Below are 27,503 nucleotides of genomic sequence, written 5' to 3' on the forward strand. Positions count from 1 at the left end.
CGAACGATTTTACTTTGAATCAAATTCGAAGTCGAAGTCGTAGTATCCTATTCGATGGTCGAAGTATCCAAAAAAATTACTTCGAATTTCGAATTTTTCTACTTCGAAAATTCCCTCGAATTCACTTCGACCCTTGATAAATCTGCCCCCTAATGTGTGTTACGGACAGTTTCCAGGCCCCAAAGTGCCAAAAAGCATATGAACAGTTTATATTTTGGGTGTTCCAGGAGCTACACACTTGTAATACCCCATAAATCCATTTGCTTAGAAGAGAATGCAAAAAAGTGGGGTTGTGGGAGGATTCCAAGGCTAAGTAAAAAATATCTTTAAATACAATGGAAGTGCTACGGATCTGGCCAACTTAACTACAAACATAGAGAAAAAGAAGGAGGGATTCATCAATGCACATTCCTTGGTCCCGTTTCATAAGTAATCCAATACCTATGCATGTATTTACAAAAACAGGGGTTTTATTTTTATGATCATAACTAAAAACCCCTGTTTTTGTAAATACATGCATTTGCATATGATGTATGAATGTGCATTGATCATCTTTTTCTCTTTGCTTAGAAGAGATGTGGAATTCTCATGGTTGCTAGGGTAATCTGGATCCTAGCAACCAGATGGCTGAAATTGCCAACTGGAGAGCTGCTGTATAAAAAGCTCAATAACTCAAAAACCACAGATGATAAAAAACTAAAACCAATTGCAAATTGTCTCAGAATATCCCTCTCTACATCGTACTAAGGGGCATATTTAACTAGGGTCGAATATCGAGGGTTAATTAACCCTCGATATTCGACCGTCGAAGTAAAATCCTTCAACTTCAAATATCGAAGTCGAAGGATTTTGCGCTATTCCTACGATCGAACGATTAAATCCTTCGAGTCGAACGATTCGAAGGATTTTAATTCATCGACCGAAGGATATTCCTTCGATTAGGAAATTGTTAGGAAGCCTATGGGGACCTTCTCCATAGGCTAACATTGACCTCGGTAGGTTTTAGGTGGCGAACTAAGGGGTCGAAGAATTTTTTAAAGAGACGGTACTTCGACTATCGAAATGGTCGAACGATTTTTAGTTCGAATAGTTCGATTCGAAGTCGAAGGTCGAAGTTGCCCATTCCATGGTCGAAGTAGCCATATTCGACCATTCGAAATTCGAACTTTTTTTCCTCTATTCCTTCACTCGAACTAAGTAAATGGGGCCCTAAATGTTAGCTCAAAGGTGAACAACCCCTTATTCATCATCCTATTCCTACTCTTTTCCTTTCCTTGAACATATACAATCAATAACCCCTTTCCTTAAAAAATATATATTTTCTATGGACTAAAGTGATCTGGGATTTCCATTTTACAAGGCCAAATAGGATTCATGACAAATAAGGTCTCTTCTTTCTGAAGCTTCTCTCTCCAATCATAGAAATTCTAGTGCTTTCCGGTCCGGTCTCAGTGGAGAAGCTGAAATGAGGTTTAATCAAGCTGTGGGCATACGAGTCAATACCTATATCCTCGAGCTCACTCACCTTTACATGTACATGGAAGCCTGAGCCTCTCAGTAATCAGTATGAAGCGGACGTATTCCTGTGATAAAGCGGAGAGAGAGTGCATAATGGATCCTTATTTATAATGTATTTGCATTCCTGGCCGGGGGCTTTATTTCTTATTGCTTGTTACATTATACATCCTTTATTTGTTACATTTTCTGTTATGGGACGTCTCATGCTACAGCTGTAGGTATAGAAAATAAGACATGGCATTAAGGTAAATTATATGTCATTACCTATATGTCTCAGTGTGATGGTTCATTTTTGATTATTGTATATTCGAACGCGTGTCTTCATTTTGGTTTAAATAGATATTTATTAAGGGACATTATAATCCAAAAACCAAGTGTGTATTTGTGCCTTGGCAATGGTTTAATAGAAACTCATATAACAGAACATTCTGTCCCAGTGGCTGCACAGATCCTATCTGATCCCCATTGTAAGCAGCAGTCCTGTCCTGCTTTATGGCAGCTGAGATTCTAGCTATCTGTATAACAGAGCATTCTGTCCCAGTGGCTGCACAGATCCTATCTGATCCCCATTGTAAGCAGCAGTCCTGTCCTGCTTTATGGCAGCTGAGATTCTAGCTATCTGTATAACAGAGCATTCTGTCCCAGTGGCTGCACAGATCCTATCTGATCCCCATTGGAAGCAGCAGTCCTGTCCTGCTTTATGGCAGCTGAGATTCTAGCTATCTGTATAACAGAGCTTTCTGTCCCAGTGGCACAAATCCTCTCTGAACCCTATTGTAAGCTTTAGCTCTATCAAAGAGAATGACCACTGCACAGAAGTCCAGGACATTGGCTAAGATGCTTTTGGGAAGCAGCAGGAGGGCTGCAAGCCAAACAGTAATGGCCACTGCTGAAATGACACGTGGATTTTGAGGGAGATTTAGTCACTGGCAACAAATTGCCTCTTTTTCGGGCGACGAATCTCCCCAAACTGCCCTCCCGCCGGCTAGAATCTAAATCGCCGGCAGTATGGGATACGAATCGATTCGTTTTCTGAAGTCGCCCAAAGTTTCCTCATGAGGCAATTTTGGGCAACTTCGGAAAATGAAGTGCTCCGAGTGCCATACCGCCGGCGATTTAGATTCTAGGCGGCGGGAGGGCAGTTCAGGGAGATTAGTCGCCCGAAGAAGAGGCGATTTGTCCCCTGGTGACTAAATCTCCCCGATTCTCCACGTGTGTCTCTGCCCTAAGAGGCTGAGTAAGAAAGGTGCCAGGTGGAGGAGGAAACTTTCATGGGGTGTGAGGAGGAGGAAGGAAAGTTGGACTAGAAGCCTGAGTTCAGTGTGCCTGCAGAGTCAGAATCCACCTATTAAGCATCTTGTGCAACTGGAATTCTCTGCTTCAGGAAGTCTGTGCAGCGAGTCTCAAGTTACCCTCATATCTGAAACTACCCCCCATTGGAATGAGCAGGTCCCCCATTGCAACAAAAGGAATAAGTCCTGTAGCCAATACAGACTGGAGCCTGGAGCAAATACATTGGCGGCATGAATTTGAGGCGAATTTCCCGTTTCGCCGCTGCCGAATAAATTCGCAAATCTCCTGCGAAATTTCCGAAAAGTCAAAATTCAGACGCTCATTGACTTTAACGCCAGCGTCAGCCTGGACGCGGGTGTCAATTTCCGATTTTTGCTATTTTTCCATGAAAATGTCGGATTTTCTAAATTTTTTCATGTGAATGTCTGAATTTCACCTTTTTTTCGAAAACTTTTCGCTGTTTAGCGAATTTCGTTGGAAATGTGCGAATTTGTCGGTGAAGCGGGAGAAATTCGCCCATCACTATTAGCAGTCAGTCAGGGTTCAGAGGAGAGGGAGTGCTGGGGGAATTGGGGGAAAGTGAAGGAAAGTGCTGGAGTGGTGGTGACATTTTGGAGAAAGTCAGCCATGTGTTGGAGGAGGGAGCTGCCATACTGGTTACACACAGTACAGGTCTCATGTGCAGATAATTAGCAGAGAGAGTTAAAAGGGTGGGGGAGGGGAAGCTGCTTGGAGAGACACTGCAGGTGAGGAAACTCTCCCCAAACACTGACAGTCCCCCCAGAGCAGCTACAGTAACAAACTGCTGAAAAGCCAAAAAGCAATGCTGATGCCAGAAAGCAACTGGAGATGGACTGTGGCCCCCTGGCAAAGGCTGTGGAAGAGGGGGCCCTGCAGGAGACGGCACAGGACAAGGTAGGGAGCAACACTGCTGTGGGGCAGAGACTAGGGGTAGTGACTGTGCTGTGGGAGGGGGAGCAGAGCATCTTAACCCCTTGTTGACTGCAAAGGCAATAAATTCTATGGAACATTTAAGAGACCTGGCTTATATAATGTTTGAAAGGGAGAAGCAAGGGCTGTGGGTATAAGGAGGCTGGTGGGCAGGAATAAAGAGCAGGAGGAGATCGTCACTATAATGCACATGATTCAGCCTTAGGAGAAGGTTTTTAAAAACAGAGACCAGTTTGATGCTATGCAGCACCCCAAAAAGCAATCATTTGAATCCATGTATATGGACCTTGTGATAATAAGGGGGAGGTGGGGAGCCGGGCACTGAGGTACCAAACACAAGTGTGGGTAATATTCTTGCTAATGACAATGTTAATAATGATGCCAGTGTGGGTAATATTCTTACTAATGCCAATTCAAGTGGTTCCAGTGAGGCATCTGTAGGTGCAAGTGGGTGACAAAGCTGCTAAATGTAATGATTCTGAGAGATTTAGAAAGGAGAGGGCTGACTGTTGGGATGGAGGAATGCATGAAAGTGCTGTTTAGGGGGCACAGGACAGCAGGGGCTTCTGGAGAAGGAGGAGATGTTTTGTGAGGCACGAGGAACCTTTTTCGATGGTTCTGTCTTTAAAAGAAGAAATGATGTGAAAATTAAGTGGGAGGGGATGAAGAAGTTGCCTGGTAGCCGCTATGTGTGCTGCAATGTGATAAAGGAATCCATGGGCTTTACCCCTGCCAGGCCTAGATTTGTGGGAAGGCCACAAACATACCTCACAACATTTTGGAAATAAAAAGAGAGACAAAAAAATTGCCGAACCCAGCACGGCGACCCCCCCTAATTACCATGTTCATTTTACAAAATTTGGCAGGTTATGAAAGTTTGAACGCTTTTTTTTTTTTTTTTTTTTTTTCCAGTTATTACAGTTTTACTAATAAAGGTGAAATGCCCTTTAAGCTGCAAGTCTAACTTTTCCCAAGGGACCTGTTCTCTTATATTGTTACAATTACTTATTTGCTTATGTCAAAACTGTTACAAAAGTATCTTATCTGCAGCTGTGGCTGTTCTGGGCGCTCTTCCAAAAGCCAATTAAGTTAGAAACATTGTTTTTTTTTCTGGCTGTTTAGTGCCGAGGAAATCGTGACTTTCCAGTACAAATGAGGGGCTGTGGGTTGTGCTGTCAAAAGAGGGACTGTCCCTCTAAAAACAGGACAGTTGGGTGGTTTGCTAAAGTCTGGGGGCCTAGGGATACAGGATTTTAGGGCTGGCATGCCCCCCCCAAGGGGACGAGGCCCTAGGGGCTCCCGATAAGATCAATGTCCCATTTTTCACAGGACAGTCCCGATTTTGACCGCTCAACCTGCCGTTCTGAGTTTGTTACTGAAATGTCCCAACTTTCTCTTTGATCTCCTGCACTGAACAGCCAGGAAAAAAAAAAATGTTTCTAACTTAATTGGCTTTTGGCCGAGAGCCCAGAATATGTGGCAGATGCACTTCAATACTTTTGTAACAATTTTTAAGATACGCAAAGAAGCAACTGTAACAATTTAAGTTTCTCTTTGGGAAACTGCCGTTTAATGGGCAATTCACTTTCATTAGCAAAATTGTAATAACACATAAACTTTCAAATACTGCCAAATTTTGTAAAATGAACATAGTAATTAGGGGGGGGGGTGGCCACAAAAACAGCATGACCAAAAAATGTTGCCGCGGTTCACATGGTAAATGTTTTTTGTCCCTCTTTCTATTTCCAAAATGTTTGGAGGTATGAGATGGGGAAGTGAGGTAACATGGGACTCTTTCTCTGCTTCCGGTTCCACCACACCCACAGAGACGAATTCCCCGATAGTTACTCCGCTGTCTCTGATTAAGGAGAATTTGGGGTAAAACTGATGCATTATGGGGGGGGGCATTTTTATCTGCATTACTTTTTGTTTGATTTTTCTTTCTTATTTGCCTATTCAGTTTCCTCTTTGTGATGATTACCCATCGGTAAATAGATAACGCACAATGGAGGCCTCGGCGCTCTCCTGTCGTCTATAGACTGAGGTCTTCATGAAGCTGATGGGAGCTGGGTGTAGCCTCTTAAAGATTTAAAGTGCTTTCAATGTCTTAAAGTTGGCAGTGAGCTGTCACATGTTATAAATAAGTGCAGGGAATGACGCTGGAGGAATGCTCAGTCCAAAGCTATTTCAGGGTCTCGTTCCTTAATTAGAAGCGAGGCTTTACTTGCAAAGCTGAATCTGTCTCTCAGCCATGTGAGCAATGTCTCGGGGTCGATACGGGAGTCTCTAGATCTAACGTTCGGTGTCAGACTGGGACACCAGGGGCCCACCAGAAAAACCTTAGACCAGGAGCCCACTCTCAGTACTAATTTTTTTTTCTCCTCTCTTCACTCAACCTCTAGTCTCCTAGTCTCTTTTTCTTTACTTACTATAATCTATTATTCCATCTATTTAGCCTTTCTCTTTAATTTAGCCTAAAAAAAGGGAAAGGCCATGAAAAGAGGCCAAATGTTTGAAACGAGAGGGGCCCACTGATATCCCAGTGGGCCAGTCCGACACTGTTTGGTATTATCCAAAGGCAGCGCCGGATTTAATTTCTGGACGCCCCTAGGCCGCGCGGTCCAACCAGGCGGCCGTGCGGTCCTAGCGCCCGCCTTTCCAGCGCGCCGGCGAAAAAACGCCGGCGCAGCTGGTGTGGTTGAACGGGGACGCGAACGTCCCCATAATGCGGCTGGGCGGCATGCCGCCCCTATTTTTTGCCGCCCTAGGCCCGGGCCTATGCGGCCTTGCCGCAAATCCGGGCCTGTCCAATTTGAGGTAGAGTCCTGCGCAGGTCCATTTTTCAGAACCAGTATCTGACCCGAACCCGCTACCCGACCCGCAAGTACCATATCCGCAACCCGGACCCACAACCTGCTGACCATCAAGTGCTGTCATTGTAAACCGGAAGTGACATCGGAAGTAGACCTGATCAGAAAAAAGGAGTAAAAAATCGATATTGAGAAGGCCCGACCAGTGACCCGCAAACCCACAGGGTACCGCAGGTTTTTGCCGGTAACCCCCTGGGTACCCGACCCGCTGCATAACTCTAATTTGAGGTATTGAGGCATTAAGGAAACTTAAAACACCCTTAATCCTCAAGGTCCTATTGAGCATAATGCAAAATCAAAAGAATAAATTAAAGGTGTACTTTAAGACCAATGTATATAATTTATTTATCAAACAGAATTAATTTATTTATCAAGCAGCCGGCCAGAAAACACAACAAATAGATCAGTAAAATTTAAAAAAGAAAAGTTATTTTGTGTTTAGGGTGTGAGTTATAGATCTCCAATTCGGTAAATCGGTATAAGGTACAAAGTACTTTTCTCAGTGGATTATCAAGCTAATTTGTGTAAGGCTATAGATGAAAAACAGGTTTCCAAAAAATCCAATAATTTTGGGGGGCATTTACCGCTGGAAAAAAAGAGGGAGTAGGGGACGCCCCAACAAATTCCTTTGGAAACCCGTTTTTCATCTACAGCCTTATACAAATTAGCTCGATAATTCAGAGAAGTACCCTATACCGATTTGCTGAATTGGAGAACTATAACTCACACCCTAAACTAGGGCTGCACCGAATCCACTATTTTGGATTCGGCCGAACCCTCGAATCCTTCAAGAAAGATTCGGCCGAATACCGAACCGAATCCGCATATGCAAATTAGGGGAGGGAAGGGGAAAACTGATTTTACTTTTTGCATCTGCAAAGTAGGATTCGGTTTGGCCAGGCACAAGGATTCGACCGAATCCGAATCCTGCTAAAAAAGGCCGAATCCTGAACTGAATCCTGGATTCGGTGCATCCCTACCCTAAACACAAAATAACTTTTCTAAGTTGGAAAACTTTTAACTCACAGCCTTCCTTGCTATTTGATAACTGGGGCAAGCACCTATCATAACGAAGGAGTATATATTGTATTATTAAACTTTAAACGAACGACTACCCACCTGTAGGAATGGGTGAATTTTCTCGTCTTGTTTCGCCTCAAAAATGACGCCCATAGACTTGTATGGCGGCGTGCGTCAAAAAGATGCGCGTCAAAACGATTTCGCCGCGCCACAAAATTTTTTTGATGCCCGTAGACATTAATGGGCGTCGGCTACATTTCGCCGGCAGTGAATTTTTGGTGAAACGGGTCAAATTCGCCCATCCCTACCCACCTGGAGTAACTTGATAATTGTTTTTATGTAATTTTACTGATTATTTATTGTGTTTCCTGGCCGGCCAGCTTTTAAGAATTCTGTTTGGTTAATAAATGATATACTTTTTTTAAAAAAATACATTGGTCTTATAATACACCTTTAATTTATTATTTTACATGAGCAGTTTGTCCCCTATGGAAGAGCACTGGGGCCAGCAAAAAATAAATAAATTATGGTGAATTATGACTTTTAAAAGTCATAATTATAACTTTAAATCTCATAATTATGACTTTAAATCTCATAATTATGACTTTTAAATCTCATAATTATGAAAAATCATAATTTCGACTTTTTAAAGTCATAATTATGAGATTTAAAGTTATAATTATGAGATTTAAAGTCATAATTATGACTTTTAAAAGTCATAATTCACCATAATTTTTTTTTTGCTGGCCCCAGTGCTCTTCCGTAGTCCCCTGCATCCCAAAAAACGTGAAAAGATTTAGAAAACTTGAAAATGGTTGGAAAAAAATGTAAACATTTTAGGAGGTAATTAAACATTTTTTATTTTTATGGACAATTAGGCCATAAACAATGTGCCGGGCAGTGTGCACAGTGGGGAAAAAACTGGCAGAAATCTGCTCTGTGTTTTGCACGTTTGCACCAAGGGTTCAGGTTTTTGTGCTCCTTGAAGAATAGACTGGGGCAGGTAAGTAGGTGTTTTCAATCCCATAACCTACCTACAGTCTATTGTTCCCTTGTTTACACATGGAAGTTAGGGAATAGTGGCAAATGCAATGAAAAGGGCTACCCTGGACCCGCCACTGCACCATTTACTCATTTTTAATCCAGCGAGTGGTGCAGAGAGCTAAGTAAAGAAGTACATAGTGAATTAGCAATAAGGGGTGCGATTAGCACCCCTCTTATAAATGACCTTGGTTTAAAAAACTGTAGCAGACTAATGGGGTTGTTCACCTTTAAATTAACTTTTAGTATGATATAAAGAGTGATAATTTGCAGTTGGTTTTTATTATTTGTGGTTTTTAGCTTTTTATAAAACAGTTCTCCAGTCCGTAGTTTCAGCAATCTGGTTGCTAGGGTCCAAATTATCCTAGCAACCATGCACTGGTTTTGATTAAGAAACTGGAATAGGAATAGGAGAGACCTGGCTAGACAGACGAGTAATAAAAAGTAGCAATAATAATAAATGTGTAGCCTTACGGAGCATTTGTTTTTTAGGTGGGGTCAGTTGAAAAGCTGGAAAGAGTTGGAAGTAGGGAAATAATATAACTATAAAAACGCCAGCCGCCATACAAGTCTATGGGCGTCATTTTTGCGGCGAAACAAGGCGAAAAAATCCCTAGAGAGGAAATATAGTGCAAAGTAATAACTTTTTCGGAGGAGGGGGGGTGTTTCACTTTAATTCTAAAAGGTTCACTGGTAAACTGTTAAATTACAAATCCCTACCCCATCCCCTGTAAACTGCCATCAGAGTTTTCTAGTCCCACCCACTGACTGAGTCACAGACTTCTTCCCCTCCTCCTTGTAAATGATCATGAATATTCTACTCCAGCCCATTGCTTGAGTTATGGACTCCCTGCTCCTCCCTTGTAAGCTTCCATCAGTGTTTTAGTCCAATCCACATCTTGCTCCTCCCCCAAAAATGTAAAAAAGTATTCCAATCTATCCCACTAAATGAGCCTCTGAATTAAGGGGGTTCTTCACCTTTTGAGTTAGTTTTTAGTATGATGTAGAGCGTGATATTCGGAGACAATTTGAAATTGGTTTTCATTTTTTATTATTTGTGGTTTTAGAGTTATTTAGCTTTTTATTCAGCAGCTCTCCAGTTTGCATTTTCAGCCATCTGGTTGCTAGGGTCCAAATTATCCTAGCAACCATGCATTGATTTGAATAAGCGACTAAAATGTAGCACTAACAATAAATGTGTAGCCTTGTAGAGCATTTGTTTTTAGATGGGGGTCAGTTTGAAAGCTGGAAAGAGTCAGAAGAAGGGAAATTTAAAATAAATAAATAATGAAGACCAATTGAAAAGTTGCTTTGAAATGACCATTCTATAACATACTACCCCATTAATGGGGCTTATTGTACACAGCATTACCATAGATACACCAATCTCTGCACTTTCCTTTTCATAGGGATTGGTGACTTTGACCCATTTCATTTCTCCAAAAATTTGCTGCCTGCAAAATGTCCATTAAAGTCTATGGGCAGCAATTTTTTTGATGCGTGTCGTTTTTTTTGACGCACGCCGCCATACAAGTCTATGGGCGTCATTTCTGCTGCGAAACAAGGCGAAAACATTCGCCCATCACAATTCATCAGTCACTTGGCAGTCCAGCCGCTGAGTATTTTCCATATTTCCAATTACAAAGACAGATTTTTTTTCCCCCGATTTCTGCCCTCAGTTAATTTCCCCCACACGTCTCATTGTAGTCCGTTAATAATCTCTCTCCATTTTTCAGCCTTCCATGCGAATGTGACGCGCTCGGCACTAAAGTCATTTAATGAAGACAAATGCCGAAGACGCTCTCCTTCTCTCTCTCTCTCAAACTTTTCTTTGTGATAACCATTTCTTTTTGCATTGGAAGCGATTCGCCTCCTTTATCATCGCCGTGATTAGGCACATTATGGAAATAGTCATTTATCAGTCAGACACTTGAAATAACAGTCTGATAATGAACCAAACTTTAAACCCATCACAAGCCAAAGCTGTTGTCACATTTAAAAGACTGGAGGCAGATTCCACTTAATTTCTGCTGACGAAGATGATACCTGTGCCATAATAACGTCCCATCATTAACTGACTTTGTCTAACTAATAAAGTGAGGGGAAACTGCACAAATTAATAAATCCGTATGGAGGCTAATCAGGTGTGACCCAGTGGTGTAACTAGTTATTACTGGGCCCAACAGCGAATTACTTTTCAGGCCCCTAAAATGTCAAGAGGTTGACCCGTTTTACCAATATTTATTCAAATTCACCCTTTTTAATTCTACTATTGGATCCTCTCCTTTTCTTAACATCTCACCTGCAACTACTCTGCTGCAGGGTCCCATTATATAGAAATAGGGATTGGTAGCACTAGATAGGTGCCTAATATATAAGGAGAGAGACAAGAGGAAAGTGTTGGAAGGGTTACTGTCTGCTCTCATTTCCCTACAGAAATAGGGATTGGTAGCACTAGATAGGTGCCTAATATATAAGGAGAGAGACAAGAGGAAAGTGTTGGAAGGGTTACTGTCTGCTCTGTTCTTATTTCCCTACAGAAATAGGGATTGGTAACACTAGATAGGTACCTAATATATAAGGACAGAGACAAGAGGAAAGTGTTGGAAGGGTTACTGTCTGCTCTGCTCTCATTTCCCTACAGAAATAGGGATTGGTAACACTAGATAGGTACCTAATATATAAGGAGAGAGACAAGAGGAAAGTGTTGGAAGGGTTACTGTCTGCTCTGCTCTCATTTCCCTACAGAAATAGGGATTGGTAGCACTAGATAGGTACCTAATATATAATGACAGAGACAACAGGAAAGTGTTGGAAGGGTTACTGACTGCTCTGCTCTCATTTCCCTACAGAAATGGGGTTTGGTAGCACTAGACTGGTGTCTGTTTTCATTTCACCTTGGGGTGTTTGTTATGAGATGTTCAGTGCTATGATCTGAAACAGGATAGTTTCTCTTTAAGTAAGAGACTTTTTTTCTTTTACTTTTTTGCAGCAATTCCAGACAATGGGGGCTGCTCTCATGTACACGCAATGTGCTATGGAACCTGGGAATACATGTTATTGACATAGCCCATATGCCCTGAGGTTTAAAATGAGTCAAAGTCACTGGTGGTGTTTGGAAACTGATGGAAAAAGTGAGCTGCCTTTATACCAGTCATAAATAGCATCCTGATTTCGCCTGAAGCCTTTCATGTTGACAATATAATTAACATACAAAATACAACTTCTAATGTGTGTGTGTGTGGGGGGGGGTTAGACCTGGTCCCTGAGCTTCAGCCATTATAGTTAGGAAGACTGTGTATGGTAGCTGGTACATAAGAGCAAGAGGGTAATATAAGAGAAATGTAGGTAACAAGGTGGAGACAGTAGGGCAAGATGGTAACTGTGGGCAAGATGGATAAAGTAGGACAAGGGAAAGATGATGTAGCTGGTACAAAATATAGCAAGAGGGCAATATAAGATAGGTAGCAAGTTGGAGATAGTAGTGTATGATGGTGACAGTAGGGCATGCTAGATGACAGGGCAAGATGGAGACAGTAAGGGCACGATGGAGACAGTAGAAGCAAGATGGTAACTGTGGGCAAGATGAAGAAAGTTGGACAAGGAAAAGATGATGATGTAGGGCAAGATGGTGGAGAAAGTAGTGCAAGATAGAGACAGTAACATAATAAAGATACATTAGGGCAAAATGATGGAAGTAGCAAGACCAAGATCGAGATAGTAGGCCAAGATGAATAACATAAACGCAAGGTGGCGATGGTAGGGAAAGATGAAGGCAAGAAAACACCTGTTTGGCAAGAAGGCTACAAAAGGGCAAGTTGGAAGAAACATTATTTTACCAGTGTTGACCTACCTGTGACTGTTTTTGAAGCACTCCATGAGGATGATTCTATCTTGGGGTTTGAGGGCACTTGCCCTGGAACCTATAGATGTCAACAAAGAATTCACTTGGCAGGTCCTAATCATATTGAAGTTAACAGAACAGTGTTGCTCCTCCCAACTGTTGCTTGAGCACAAGGTCCCAGTGTACCCAGTGCATTTTCATTTAATGTTGTTGTATCTGTTTTTGCTGCTATTTAAGCCAGAGTGTGTTCACCTTTTCACCCATGGGAAGACTATACAAATGAATGAAGATGAGAACGTTGGCAGTTCAGTGCCCATCATGCACAGACAGAGCGGCTCAGTTCTGGACATGCCACTTACCCTTGCATTCAGTAACTATATTGTCCAAGTGCTAATGAAGCTTCCCCTAAGCGAGCCGTGATTTATTGGTTACGGAAATCTCACAAATCTGGCCTGTTTGTAGTTCTCGAGGCCAGAAGTTGTCAGCCCCCGGTGCAGGGCTTCATAAATTCTGAAGAAATGTAGCTAATAAATCCTGCGTTGGCTTTTGCACTGCACCCCCTCCCTTCCCTTAGTCATCAGGGAGCTCCAAACGCCCCGCACTTCTGCCAGAGCATGAAAGCTGATGTGTGTTGCTTTACAATGTGAGCAGAAAAGAGCAATGGAAAAGGAACAATGTGATTGTCAGCGTAGGGAGGGGATAGAAGCAGACTACTGATATTAATAATTCACTAGATAATTCAGTATTGGGGTTTGCCCCTAAATGGTGCATAATATTGGATCTGCCCAACCTTGTAGACAGAAGTGGGTTATTTGATGATTTCTATATATCTGTAACCTTGTTATGAGCTAAGGGGGCTCAGTCTGAAGGCCAGTTAGGGGGAGATTTGGGGTGAGTGCTTATTCGTGCCCTGGGTACCCCTGGAACTATAGCAGGGTGACTGTTACCCCAATGTTTCTATATATCTGTAACCTTGTTATGAGCTAAGGGGGCTCATTCTGAAGGCCAGTTAGGGAGAGATTTGGGGTGAGTGCTTATTTGTGCCCTGGGTACCCCTGGAACTATAGCAGGGTGACTGTTACCCCCAATGTTTCTATATATCTGTAACCTTGTTATGAGCTAAGGGGACCCAGCCTGAAGGCCAGTTAGGGGGAGATTTCGGGTGAGTGCTTATTTGTGCCCTGGGTACCCCTGGAACTATAGCAGGGTGACTGTTACCCCAATGTTTCTATATATCTGTAACCTTGTTATGAGCTAAGGGGACCCAGCCTGAAGGCCAGTTAGTGTGAGATTTGGGGTGAGTGCTTATTTGTACTCTGGGTACCCCTGGAACTATAGCAGGGTGACTGTTACCCCAATGTTTCTATATATCTGTAACCTTGTTATGAGCTAAGGGGCCCAGTCTGAAGGCCAGTTAGGGGGAGATTTGGAGTGAGTGGGTATCCCTGGAACTATATCAGGGGTCTGTAACTTTATGAGCTAAGGGGTGCTTGGGCACATTTTCAGATCCCAAAATTTTTTTTAAAACATTTCCTCTGAATCTGTTTTTTCATCTCACTATAATAAACAAATATTGGTTCTTTATAAACATGATTCCGGCACAGACTCTTACCTTAATAAATATATATTTAACTGATGAGCATTATTGCTAAGGGAAGGAGATTTATATGTCCCTTGTATATTTCCAGGCAGAGGTTATGAGATGCATATTTATTAAGGTCCCAGATATGCACCTTTACAACTCTGTTCCATTTTGCAGAAAAAAAAAAAATAGGCCTCTTTATCTAGCTGTAACATGCATGCTGGTGTCAGACAAGATTAAACATTTATGGAAAAACGTCAATGAAAATACAGCAAATTTCAGCATTTACTTCTCTGTCTAAACATCCAGACAGATGCAGTAAAACAGTGTAATTAGAGATTATAGAGATTATAAACCTGTAACGCTGCAGCCGCTCTTTTGTCGGTGGGTTTTGGGAGCGGTACTTCTACAGCTGGCGGGTTATGGGTTAAACGTCCCTAATGTTACACAATATACTGTGTGTATATGTATGTGTGTATATATATATATATATAATATATATATATATATATATATATATATATATATATATATATATATATATTTGCAGAAATAACATTTGCAAAGAGCTGCAGTAAGAAGAAGCAGTAAAGTCTGTGTGATTTGTCAATAGGTGCAACTGGTGCATTATGTTCAAAATACGGAAAGGGTTGCTTAGATTGTGATTAAAGGGGTTGCTCACCTTTGAGTTGACTTAGAATGATGTAGAAATCGATATTCTGAGACAATTTGCAATTGTTTTTCATTTTTTTTTATTGTGTGTTTTTTTTTTTTTTTAGTTATTTAGTTCAGGTCTCCAGTTTGCAAAATCTAGTTGCTAGGGTCTAAATGACCCTAGCAACTATGCAGGGATTTCAATAAGAGACTGGAATATGAATAGGAGAGGCCTGAAAAGAAAGTTGAGTAATACAAATAGGAATGCACCGAATCCAGTATTTTGGATTCGGCCGAACCCCCGAATCCTTTGCGAAAGATTCGGCCGAATACCGAACTGAATCCGGACCCTAATTTGCATATACTAATTAGGGGGGAATGGGAAAACCTTTTTTTACTTCCTTGTTTTGTGGCAAAAGTCACGCGATTTCCCTCCCTGCCCTTAATTTGCATATGCAAATTGCGTTTCGGATTCGGTTTGGCCGGGCAGAAGGATTCGGCGAATCTGAATCCTGCTGAAAAAGGCCGAATCCTGGCAGAATCCCGAACCGAATCCTGGATTCGGTGCATCCCTAAATAAAAGTAACTAAATATGTAGCTTTTGGTTTTAGAACATTTTAGATGGAGTCCGTGAACCCCATTTGAATGCTGGAAGAGTCTGGAGAAAAGGGCAAATCATTTAGCTTAGAATTGGTCATTCTATATAGTTAAAATTAACTTCATGGCGAACCACCCGTTTAATTAACCTCAATGAGAAAATGCTGCATTATAGGTAAAAAAGTTGATTTACCTCTAAATTTTGCACTTTGCAGATTATATTGCGTTCAAGGTGAGTCTCAACTTTTTTTTATCCCTTCGAGGGAGCGGGTGCTAATTATATTACAAAGGCAGACGGTATTGTGGCTGGAGGTTTGGAATCACAGTGACCCTTTTTTCAGCATCAGATAGAACACAATACTGTAGTCTTCCAAGGATTTTGGGGATGTGGGTGAGATACAGTAAAATGATACTTGGGTACATTTGTTATTACAAGCCCCCCCCCAAAAAAAACAACAAATATTGGGCACTTAAGAGACACCCACAAGCCTCTTGTTCCACCGAGAGGTAATCAATAGAAATAAAATGATGGGGGACCTCTTATCCAGGATGTTTGGGGTTTCCCAGATAATGGGTCTTTCTGTAATGTGGATCTTCAAACCTTAATTCTACTAGAAAATCATGTAAACATTAAATAAACCCAATAGGCTGGTTTTGCTTCCAATAAGGTTTAATTATATCTTAGTTGGGATCAAGCTCAAGCTACTGTTTTTATTATTACAGAGAAAAAAAAATTAATTATTTGAATAACATGGAGTCTGTGGGAGAATTCCTATAATTTTCTGTATAACGGATCCCGTACCTGTACTACTGTTTTAGGGGAGCAGTAAGAACGCTGGATGATTGCACGGATTTCTATTGCATCTGATCAGCTATAGGTGTAAAGTTGGCCATACACCGAGAGATCCGCTCAGGTGGGCAATATCGGACTGATCCAATCGTGGGCCCTAGGGCGGATCATAATGCAGGAGTACAGGCGGTCGGATTTTTAGCCCTGCCTGATCGACATCTGTTTGGGAAAGCCGATCAGAGGGCCCCAATAAGCTGCCGACTCGACCTGTCAGCAGCTTTTATCGGCCCGTGTATGGCCAGCTTAGGAGTGAAAGAAATACAGGGGGAGGGGGGTTGATGGTATCTACATTTATTCCTACGGCTGTAAAAAGCTAGAAATGTTTTAAGGTGACCTTTCTAAAGATACAACAGGCTTGTTTGCTTTGTGTGTTTGTAGGGAGTGTTTGCTCTTCCCAGTGCACTATACAAACACACACACACACACACTACTTGCTGCTTGTGCACAGTGGGTCGGCCTCTTCTCCCTGGGAAGCGTCTACCCCTGCATTAAAGCATCTCTCCTCTGAATGGTATATTCCAGCGTGCAGCCAACTCAAACTGTCAGCTGATGCTGCTCCTGCTCTCTCCTCCTTACTTAGATTCCTTCTTTCAGTGCAGCTCTCACTTTCTCTTCAAAAGTGGATTAACAGGCAGCTGGGCATGCTGATGTGCCTTCTTCACCTTCTCACCTCTTGGGGCTTATTTTATTCTCTTCAACTTTCCTCTTCTCCCTCACTCCGCTGACTTCGTCTGCCGGTCCCGGAGATGGGTTCCAATTTTAATGACATTGTGAAGCAGGGTTATGTCAAGATCAGGAGCAGGCGTCTTGGTGTAAGTCTTCTTCTTCTTCTTCCTCTTCTTCCTCCTCTTCTTCTTTATATATTTTAAGTATTATTCTCTTTCCTATGAGTGATGACTGCTCTTCTTGGGTAAGACGCTTGGTTGTGTCTTGCCAGGGTTGATTTATCTCTGTATTAACTGAACTCATGGGGAAAGATCTCTGTTGCTTCTCTTGGCTTTCCCAAGCGCTGATACTTCTCCAGAAGGAGAAACAGAGACAATGGGTTGTTTAATAGCTTAAAGAGCTCACACGTAGAGTCCACCCAATTTGCCTGTTCATATGAAACCTCAGGTCCGTAGGTAATCTCTCCTCTGTCTTTCTGTCTGGCGTCTAAGGCTCTTACACGTTGTGCTATAGACTTGCCGAGGGGATATTGTATGTCTGCATGATGGATCAGCTGCAGGTAAAGTGCTTTCTTAAGAAGGACGCAGAAGCTGTCAGATATTCAATGAAGTCTCTACTAATTTGTGTCTTCGTTCCCTCGCTAACCCCATAAATGCACCTGCTGTTCTCCCTAAAGCAATTGTTTGCTGTCTGATTAATAGCGAGAGAGAATATAGCCTTAAATATCATTAGGGGATAACTCTGGATTCTACACCTCAACACAGCATGGTTTCTCCTCAATTTCATGCAGTAGGATTTATCTGATTGGTATGATAAGAGGTGAACTATTCCTTTTTTTTTTGACTAGAGGGAGTATCAGAGTCTACATCACGTAATACCTATTCCATCATCTAATGGTTGTGGGGGTGTAATAACAGGGTGCTTTACTGTAATTATTTTCCTTTTATGCTCGTGTTTATGATGTTCTATTAAATAAAGCAGCCCTTTATAGTAAGCTTGGAGTTAGGACAAACTATAACTATGTTAATACATTAACCCTCTATGAGCTGGATTCTGTAATACACTACAGATATGGGATCCGTTATCTGGAAGCCAGTTATCCAGAAAGCTCAGAATGACCGGAAAACCATCTCCCATACACTCCATTTTCTTCACTTTATTCACATTTGTAAAAATGATTTCCTTTTTCTCTGTAATGAAAAACAAAAAACTTGATGCCAACTAAGATGTAGATTTAAGGTATGATTTTCAATTTACAGATAGATCCCTTATATTGAAATGGGTTCTGAGTATTCTGAATAACGGTATTCTTCACTGTGCAGAGTTTGTTACCTTGTTAACAAAAACTCAAATTCCATTCGCCTACTTTTTTTTAAAAAAAATTTTTTCTAATTTTAATTAAAACAGAGGATTTTTTTTAATGCTAAGCATATTGATTTATGTTAACATTGTAGGTTTTAAAACTACTGCAGAGTTGTTTGTCTACATTGATGTAAACAGTTTCAGTTACGATCTTGGACCTCTGCAGTCTGAATGCTTCTATATAAAGTTAGCTGAAATCTCAGCCATAAAGCAGGGCAGGACTGGGGATCAGATAGGATCTGTGCAGCCACTGGGACAGAATGCTTTGTTATACAGATAGCTAGAATCTCAGCCATAAAGCAGGACAGGACTGCTGCTTACAATGGGGATCAGATAGGATCTGTGCAGCCACTGGGACAGAATGCTCTGTTATACAGATAGCTAGAATCTCAGCTGCCATAAAGCAGGACAGGACTGCTGCTTACAATGGGGATCAGATAGGATCTGTGCAGCCACTGGGACAGAATGCTCTGTTATACAGATAGCTAGACTTTCAGCCATAAAGCAGGACAGGACTGCTGCTTACAATGGGGATCAGATAGGATGAGTGCAGCCACTGGGACAGAATGCTCTGTTATACAGATAGCTAGAATCTCAGCCATAAAGCAGGACAGGACTGTTGCTTACAATGGGGATCAGATAGGATCTGTGCAGCCACTGGGACAGAATGCTCTGTTATACAGATAGCTAGAATCTCAGCCATAAAACAGGACAGGACTGTTGCTTACAATGGGGATCAGATAGGATCTGTGCAGCCACTGGGACAGAATGCTCTGTTATACAGATAGCTAGAATCTCAGCTGCCATAAAGCAGGGCAAAACTTCTTGATGATAAGATCTGTGCCAGAATGTGACCTGGCAATGGTTTGTTCCAATCTAGTAACCACTAGTGGCTAATCAGAAGTTTGTCGGTAGCTAACTGGTGACTAATTGACACGGGTATCCCAGCCAGGACAAACTTTCATTTGTAACTACAGACTTTGCCAGAATAAGTGGTCTCCTTGTTATATGACCATTAACAAACTTTATGGAAAATTGTATTGCAAAAAAAAAAAAAACACTATTTTTACATTTACATTGTAATATATTCTGAAAAGTTTGAAGGATACAGAAAACATTTGCTAACCACTAATAACACTGTAGGAACAAATTGGTCGGCCTGTTTTTTTTTTTTTCCTGCATTGAGCTTTTGCTGCATTGCTTTTAACTAAATTATGGTGTGGATAAGATCCCAAAGCCGGAAGAAACAGAACGATTTAATGGAATAACTCATTTAGTTTATATTAATGGAAAAGTGCTGACATAGAAGTATGGGCTGCAGCAAAATGCGGGCACCATTCTGTGTTCAGTAAAGGGCGAGTAAACCTTCCTAAAAGCTGACATTTCTGCGTAACCCAGAGCGTTGTTTAGGGTCACAGACTTAATGGGATTGTTCAGCTTTCAATTACAATTATCAAAGGTCGAATTTCGAATTCATGCGAGTTCTTATAAACTGAATGTAATCGACCCGAAAACTCGAATTCAAATCTAATTGATTCGAGTTTTTCCTCGAAAAAAACTCAAATGTCAGGACAGCTGCAAACCACTCAGAATTCATCCCTGGATGTCTCCCATTGACTTAAACGGCAATTCGGCAGATTTTAGGTTGCGAATAGTCAAATTTGAGTTCTTATAAGTGCCAGAGTATGATAAATCTGGAAAATCTAATTAAAATTCCCTTGTCTAATTTGACATTTTGACCATCCACAGAATTTGAAAATTCGAATTTTCAATTCAACCCTTGAAAAATCTGTCCCTTAGTGTGACGTAGAGAGAGATTCTGAGACAATTTGCAAATGGTTTTTATTTGTGTTTTTTGAGTTTTCATTCAGCAGCTCTTCAGTTTGAAATTTCAGCATCTGGTTGCTAGCGTCCAAACTACCCTAGCAACCATTCACTGATTTGAATGAGAGCCTGGAATATGAATAGGAGAGGACTGAATAGAAAGAGGAATAAAAAGAGTGGCAATAACAATACATTTGTAGCCTTACAGAGCATTTGTGTTTAGATGGGGTTGGGGATTCCCTTTTAAGAGTCAGAAGAAGGCAAATCATAAGAGAACTATAATAAATAAATAATGAAGGCTACTTATAAGATGGCCATTCAATACCATACTTAGTTGAAGGTGGTGAACCACCCCTTATATAAATTAAAATGTTTAATGTCTTGATCATATGAACCCAAGCAAATACAGTAAGTAAAGATTCTCCTTGGAGGATCCTGTTGCATCAGTTGGGCCACCACTGGGGGACCTAGATTTGGGCAGTAGTGTTGAGTACAGACCCAATCCAGGGACCACCAACCTTTTTTTTTTTTCTTTTTTACCCATGAGCCACATTCAAATGTAAAAAAACTGGAGAGCTACATAAGCATCCAAAAATTTTCCTGGGGTGCCAATTATGAAATGTCATTTACTGATAGTAACCCCTATGTTAATTGGCAGCCTATAGAAGGCTCTGTTTGACAATAGACCTGTTTTTTATGCAACTAAAACTTGATTTCAAACCAAGAATTCCAAAATAAGCACCTCCACTGGGAGCAACAACCAAGGGATTGGGGAGCAACATGTTGCTGGCGATCCACTGGTTGCGGATCAATGCCATTACCCTTTGCTTTTATGCTGGAGAATGCTGTAATTGTTAGTCTGTCATCATTTGGGCAGAACAACACTGTTATGGAGGGTTTATGTCTCCTTTAATAAATTGTATCCTTCATATTATTATAATACAATTGTATCCTCCATTGATAGTCTCCTTAGTCTTTTGCACTTTGGAAAGAAAGACTTTCACCAAAACTGGCATAACATAGGCCTTTATACTCCAAGGCGGTCCTTATAATTACAGCCCAAGGAGACTACCCTCTATCATTAAATTGCAATAGCAAGAAGTCTCATGGATACTCTTCCATATAGTGGTTGCTCTTAGTGGCCTTTGGAAGTGGTTCCCTAACTGAGGGGCTGTCCCGGTAGGTGTCCGGAGTGCTCCATTGTGGAGCGATTCGCTTCTGAGCCAAGATGGCGGCACCCAAGGTTGTGCACTGACATCATTGTGTTGTGCCATGCACATGATCTCATCACATCTGGTGCTTCCTCCTTGGTCCAGACTTCTCTGCTTATAGAGCTGCTAGGCCCTGACAGTAGGGTAGGCTCTGTGCCTTGGTTTGGGGCAATTTGAAAGCCAGTTAATGACAAATTTGAAAGGCGGGGCATTTTTTTGTTATCTTAGATACTTCAGTATGCCCAAATTTGAGGTCATCTAGAACAAGAGTACTATATATTCCTGGAACTGTGGCTGACTGATTCAGCAATGATGATTCAAATGATTTTGGACATAGATGACCCTCAAAGTTGGGACTGAACTGAATAAGTCCAATAACCTCTGTTCTATGGAAAATACACTGTAAAAGTATGGAAGTAGCCTTTATCTTAAAGTTAAGTTTATTACAGGTATGGGAACTGTTATGCAGATTGCTCGGGATCTAAGGTTTTCCAAATAAGGAGTCTTTCCATAGTGTATATTTCCATATTTTAACTCTACTAAAAAAGACAATTTAAAAATTAATTTAAAACCCAATAGGATTGTTCTGCCTCCAATAAGGATGAATTATATCTTAATAAAAAAGTTCTCTGTACTTTATCAACATTATTACAGAGAAAAGGGCGATCATTCGAAAAATTTAGAATTATTTGATAAAAATGAAGTCTTTAGGAGACGGCCTTTCTGTAATTTAAAGCTTTATGGATAATGAGTTTCTGGATAAAGGATCCTGTAGTTGAATGTCAGAGTTACTAGCAAGTATTAATATAGGCTAAAAGTATTTATCACTGCAAGAAAAAAATGCTTTAACCTGAAGGTATGTGCTTTATCTTTCTCCATTCCACATTCCATGATAATGTAGGGGAAAAGATGCAATGAAAAATAGATACTTGATTTTCTAAAGGTCGTTGTGAGAAATCGGTGACATTTTCCTACTCTCTGCGTTTCAGATATTTTAAGCCATTTTTCTTTTAAGAGAAAGCTGTGGTTTCCACAGTGATGAAAAATTGCCTGGAGATGTATTGGATTTTGTTGCAACTGAGTTTACATTTGTTTTAATGGCAAAGAAAGAAGATTGTGTTGACAATTGTGACTCTTGCTTGGTAACTAGGGAGGTGCTGAACTCCTCATCTGTAGTTTGTTTATTTATGTCACAGCAAAAGGAAGAAGATGGCATTTCCCTAGGCTAATATTCAGCTCCATCTGAACTCCTATATTTGCACTGTTTGGCCAAAAGTATCCAGACACATTTTTAAAATAGAGACCCCTTAAATAGCATCCTCATTTGGAATATTCACTGCTCAATTCCAGTCTCCAAAAGCAATGTCAGCACATGAACTATTTGTAGGGAGTGTGAAATTTCTATGGCTAGTTAGAATCAAACAAACCTAACATCACTATGCCTAGTGTTGCCAGGAGAAGCATAAAGCCACCACTATTGGGCTACGAAGCTGTGGATTTTGGTGGAAGAGGAATAATGGCTTGGGACTGGTTTGGGCTAAGGCCCCTGATTCTATTGAAAACAACTTTAAGACTACTGGGTATAATGACATAATTAACAATTTGGTGCTTTCTACTTCTAAAAAAAAGCCTCCTTGCTTAAAGCCCGGTCCGTAGTTAGTTTGCTGAGGTATGAAGAACCTGACTGTACAGAGACCTGACCTCATCCCAATTGAAATCCGAACCTTTGGGATGGATTGGAACAGTGGCTGTGAGCCAGGCCTGATTCCCAACATTGGTGTCCAACCTCACTAATTCCATTCCTAAATGGAAGCAAATCCCACCAACAATGTTCCAACATCTAGTGGGAACCTTCCTAGAAGAGATGTGGCTGTTATAGCAGCAAAGGAAGGACAAACTTTAACTTAACCTCCTTGGTTTGGGACAAAGAAACCAGTTTTTGTAAATTTTTGGCCATGTTGTGTTAAGGGAGCATTTACTAAACTTTTTCACGTTGGGCTTTCTGTCACCAAAACCCAGAAAAGTTGTGGAAAAAAGTATGCATTTTCTGGGATTTATTATGTGACAAAACTGTGAAAATGACAATTCTGAATCCGAAAATACTCCAGCTCAAACCTGTTGAAATCATGTAGAAGTCAACGGCAGATGTCCCTTTTACAACTGGAAGATCTTTCATTGCTCTGTGGTTTTTGATGTTATCTGGTGTTTTTGGCGCTGGCTTTTGTGCAACAATATGAATAATTTGTGGTTATCGTGCGACAAGTCTAAAAAGCTGTGGCTTACGTGACTCTGCCAACTAGTTTATATTTACCGGTACATTGTCTATAAATTTCTTCATCATACAGATCACTGCCTGTGCAGAACAGTCTTTTTTTCTTTACAACTGTATTTACTGAGAGAAAGTACAATATGTGTGTATAGCTTATTGTGTGCCCAGAACATTCCTTTTCTATATATTTATATTTATACATATGGGAAGGAGGTGCCATATTGTTTCCCTTAGACAGTACAGTATGAGGGTATAGCTTATTGTGTGCCCAGAACATTCCTTTTCTATATATTTATACATATGGGAAGGAGGTGCCATATTGTTTCCCTTAGACAGTACAGTATGAGGGTATAGCTTGTGTGCCCAGAACATTCCTTTTCTATATATTTATTTTTATACATATGGGAAGGAGGTGCCATATTGTTTCCCTTAGACAGTACAGTATGAGGGTATAGCTTATTGTGTGCCCAGAACATTCCTTTTCTATATATTTATTTTTATACATATGGGAAGGAGGTGCCATATTGTTTCCCTTAGACAGTACAGTATGAGGGTATAGCTTATTGTGTGCCCAGAACATTCCTTTTCTATATATTTATATTTATACATATGGGAAGGAGGTGCCATATTGTTTCCCTTAGACAGTACAGTATGAGGGTATAACTTATTGTGTGCCCAGAACATTCCTTCTCTGTATATTTGTATTTATACATATGGGAAGGAGGTGCCATATTGTTTCACTTAGACAGTACAGTATGAGGGTATAGCTTATTGTGTGCCCAGAACATTCCTTCTCTGTATATTTGTATTTATACATATGGGAAGGAGGTGCCATATTGTTTCCCTTAGACAGTACAGTATGAGGGTATAGCTTATTGTGTGCCCAGAACATTCCTTCTCTGTATATTTGTATTTATACATATGGGAAGGAGGTGCCATAATGTTTCCCTTAGACAGTACAGTACAAGGGTATAGCTTATTGTGTGCCCAAAACATTCCTTCTCTGTATATTTGTATTTATACATTTTTATATATATATTTTAATTTATATATATATATATATATATATATATATATATATATATATATATATATATATATATATATATATATATATATATATATATATATATATATAATTTTTTTTTTTTTTTTTTTTTTATTATAGTTGAATCTTGAGATTCCCATACTATTTTCTAACAGACGCAGATTCTCTATATTCAGGGTATGAGTACTTGAAGTCTTCCTCACAGTATACAAATATTACCTTATAATTCAATCTTATTTATAGATCTTAAAAATTTTCACGCTGAGATTTTATTTTCCATTGTGCTAATTAACAGTGAGTGCAATACAATTTTCCACGCTGTGAAAATGGTGGGAACAAAATTCTACGAGGCTGAAGAGAAGTTAAGAGTAAATTGCACAGGAATTCTCTAACGTTAATGAGCCGATAACCGAGGAGCGAGCAAATGCTGGGGAGAATGATACGTTGATCGCCACAGTAAAAAACTGGGGACTGCTTTGATATGCTGAGTCGGGATCACTGCCAATTTGTACTCTACAGATGTATCTTGGAAATAGTCCAACAGCTGCAAAATGATTTAGACGTCTTGAGAAATGGAATTTGCTCTTCCAATGTCGAGATCTGTTGCAGGGAGTACGGTGGGCTGGCTTCCAAGTTGACCCACAAGTGAGAATTCATCTGATGGAATCCTTGAGTGTTCCAAATGGCACTGGATGAAAGGATGAAGCTTGGTTGTGCACACATGGTGTGGATAATGAAATCCCAACACCTCTGGAGATTCCGCTCTCCCCTTAGTGAATGTTGCCAACCTTTACCTTCAGTCTTTAAATACTGTATGTAGTTGTTTGCATGCTGTGACCCTATTTTAGGTCACCAGGAGTCTTAAAACAAGTGCAGGGTCAACTGTTCTCTTATACACTAAGGGATCAGAAGCAACTTAGCCTTTAAAGCAATGGCACCGTGGTTCCAGTATCATCTTTGCTCTAATTCCAGGGGCGTAACTACCGGGGGAGCAGTGGGTGCAACTGGGCCAGGGCCTGCACCCCCGCAGGGCCCCCCCGGTAGATCGCTCGCGCTGCAGCCGGCTTGAGTCGGCTGCAGCGTCAGAAAAAAATCACGCAGACGAGGGTGGGGGAGGGCCCGCCCCCGGGCCCGCCCCCACCAAGTAACGTACTGTCCAATTCACTTGTATTGTAATGACCTGCATCCATTAGGATCCAATTGTACCCTAAAGCTGGCCATAGACTCAAAGATGCAGCCATAACAATACTCTATTGGTGCGATTTTCGCATGGTGTGTTCAGTGTCCCGACATTTTTCGTGACATGGCGATTGGTCATTCAGTCAATCGGACAGGTTAAAAGATTTAAAGCTACCAATAAGATCTCTGCATGTATCTGATGGGAGAATAAATTCACCAGGCAGGAATTTGCGGGGAATTTCTGTGTTTCGCCGCCTGCGCATACATTTGCCCATTGACTTTAACACGGGCTCCAAATTTGGCGCGAGCTTCAATTGTTGCTAATTTACGCAGGCATCAAAATTCGTTTAGCTGGAAACAAAAATTCGCCCATCGATAATATCTGACTATATCAAAAGGGGGCTGTCACTACTATTTGTCACTAACTTTCGTACGATTGCTGTCTGTGATTTTAATGGCCAAAACATTGTTTGGTTTGCTTTTTAACTATCTACTATTTAACTACTTATGTAATCTAAATGGTTCGTGGTCGGTCAGGAGATTGCAACGACCGATCGGTTGTCGGACACAAGGATTTATTTGCACGTCTATGGCAGGCCATTGCTTTTTATTGAATAGGAGGGGATTTTAATGTGTTGCCCACCCACTTAGATCACCGCCCCACTTGCCAATGACCTTATAGATTTTTCCAAATAACTTGGACCCCATAATGGCGTGTGACTTTAAAGGACTGGGCAGCTGAAGGAGACAGACATTTGTTTACAGATGCAATTTTGTCAATGCTGTTAACTAGTGATGGGCGAATTTATTTGCCAGGTGCAAATTCGCGGCAAATTTTATTTTGTTAAAGTTTTTTTGCTGCCAGAGACAATTAAAGGCACGCCATTGCTTTAATACACGTCAGAATCGTCGCTGGCGTTGAAATTGTCGCTGGCATCGGAATTGTCACAGTCGCCAATTTTGATGCCAGAATCAAAATTTGCGTTTCGTGGATTTTTCACCATTTCGCGAATTTTGCAGGAAATTCTCAAATTTTTCGGCGAATCGAAACAGGACAAATTCGCCCTTCACTACTGTTAACGTTTGAATATTCAGTTTGGGGTCTGGATTTTGTTCCTTCTATGTTTTGGGGTGTATTTATAGCTTGTAAAAATTAGCACAGTAGCTTTTGGGAAATATGGACGCCACTTTTATTACCCAGGACCCCTCTCTGTATACAGTAGTTACAGCTGCCTCCTATTAATGTCCTACTTGTCAAATAAAATAAGTTTATAATTTGAATGTGTCGGTGGCACTACACATGCTCAGTGGGCTCTGGGATGCTGTTGAGAAGCTAAGCTTAGGGGTTGTGGGAAATCATCAAGAAGATGTTGTTTCCAAGAAATCAGGGGGTCAATTTAAAAGTCACTGATTCGTCCCAGTACTAAATAACTTCTACTGAATCCGTAATATTGTTTTAGCAGGGGGAGCTTGTCCATTCGTTGATCTCTTGGTTCTTTTCAAAAGCATTTTTACTGCTTAGGATTTCTGTGTTATTCAGGAAATTGAATCAAATCCTCTCTTGGCAATGGGGAAAAGAGATTGACCCTAATGGAAGTCCAAATATATACTAGCGTAATAATAATTATATAATAGTATAATAATAATTAAAAAAAAAATCCTTTTGCTACACTTACAGAAGTCTATTGCATTTTGTGCCTAATGCAAAGGGCTCCGGAACAACC

General features: G+C 40.8%; 1 protein-coding gene across 4 annotated transcripts in view; it reads left to right on the forward strand.

Annotated features, from left to right (window-relative positions):
* The first annotated feature begins 3,351 nt into the window (after positions 1-3,351).
* The window catches only part of dok5.L (docking protein 5 L homeolog), a 142,475-nt gene continuing 118,323 nt past the window's right edge, over positions 3,352-27,503 (forward strand). Inside the window, exon 1 of one of the 4 annotated variants that reach the window (XM_018234947.2) lies at positions 3,352-3,726. In XM_018234947.2, the coding sequence (XP_018090436.1) occupies positions 3,661-3,726 (66 nt within the window). In that variant the 5' untranslated portion in view covers positions 3,352-3,660. Of the gene's footprint in view, positions 3,727-16,633; positions 17,033-27,503 lie in introns of those variants that run through there. The other 3 variants (XM_041576507.1, XM_041576505.1, XM_041576504.1) reach the window with 3 other exon arrangements.

This window comes from Xenopus laevis, chromosome 9_10L, assembly GCF_017654675.1.
Source record: "Xenopus laevis strain J_2021 chromosome 9_10L, Xenopus_laevis_v10.1, whole genome shotgun sequence".
In the NCBI taxonomy this organism is placed as follows: domain Eukaryota; kingdom Metazoa; phylum Chordata; class Amphibia; order Anura; family Pipidae; genus Xenopus; species Xenopus laevis.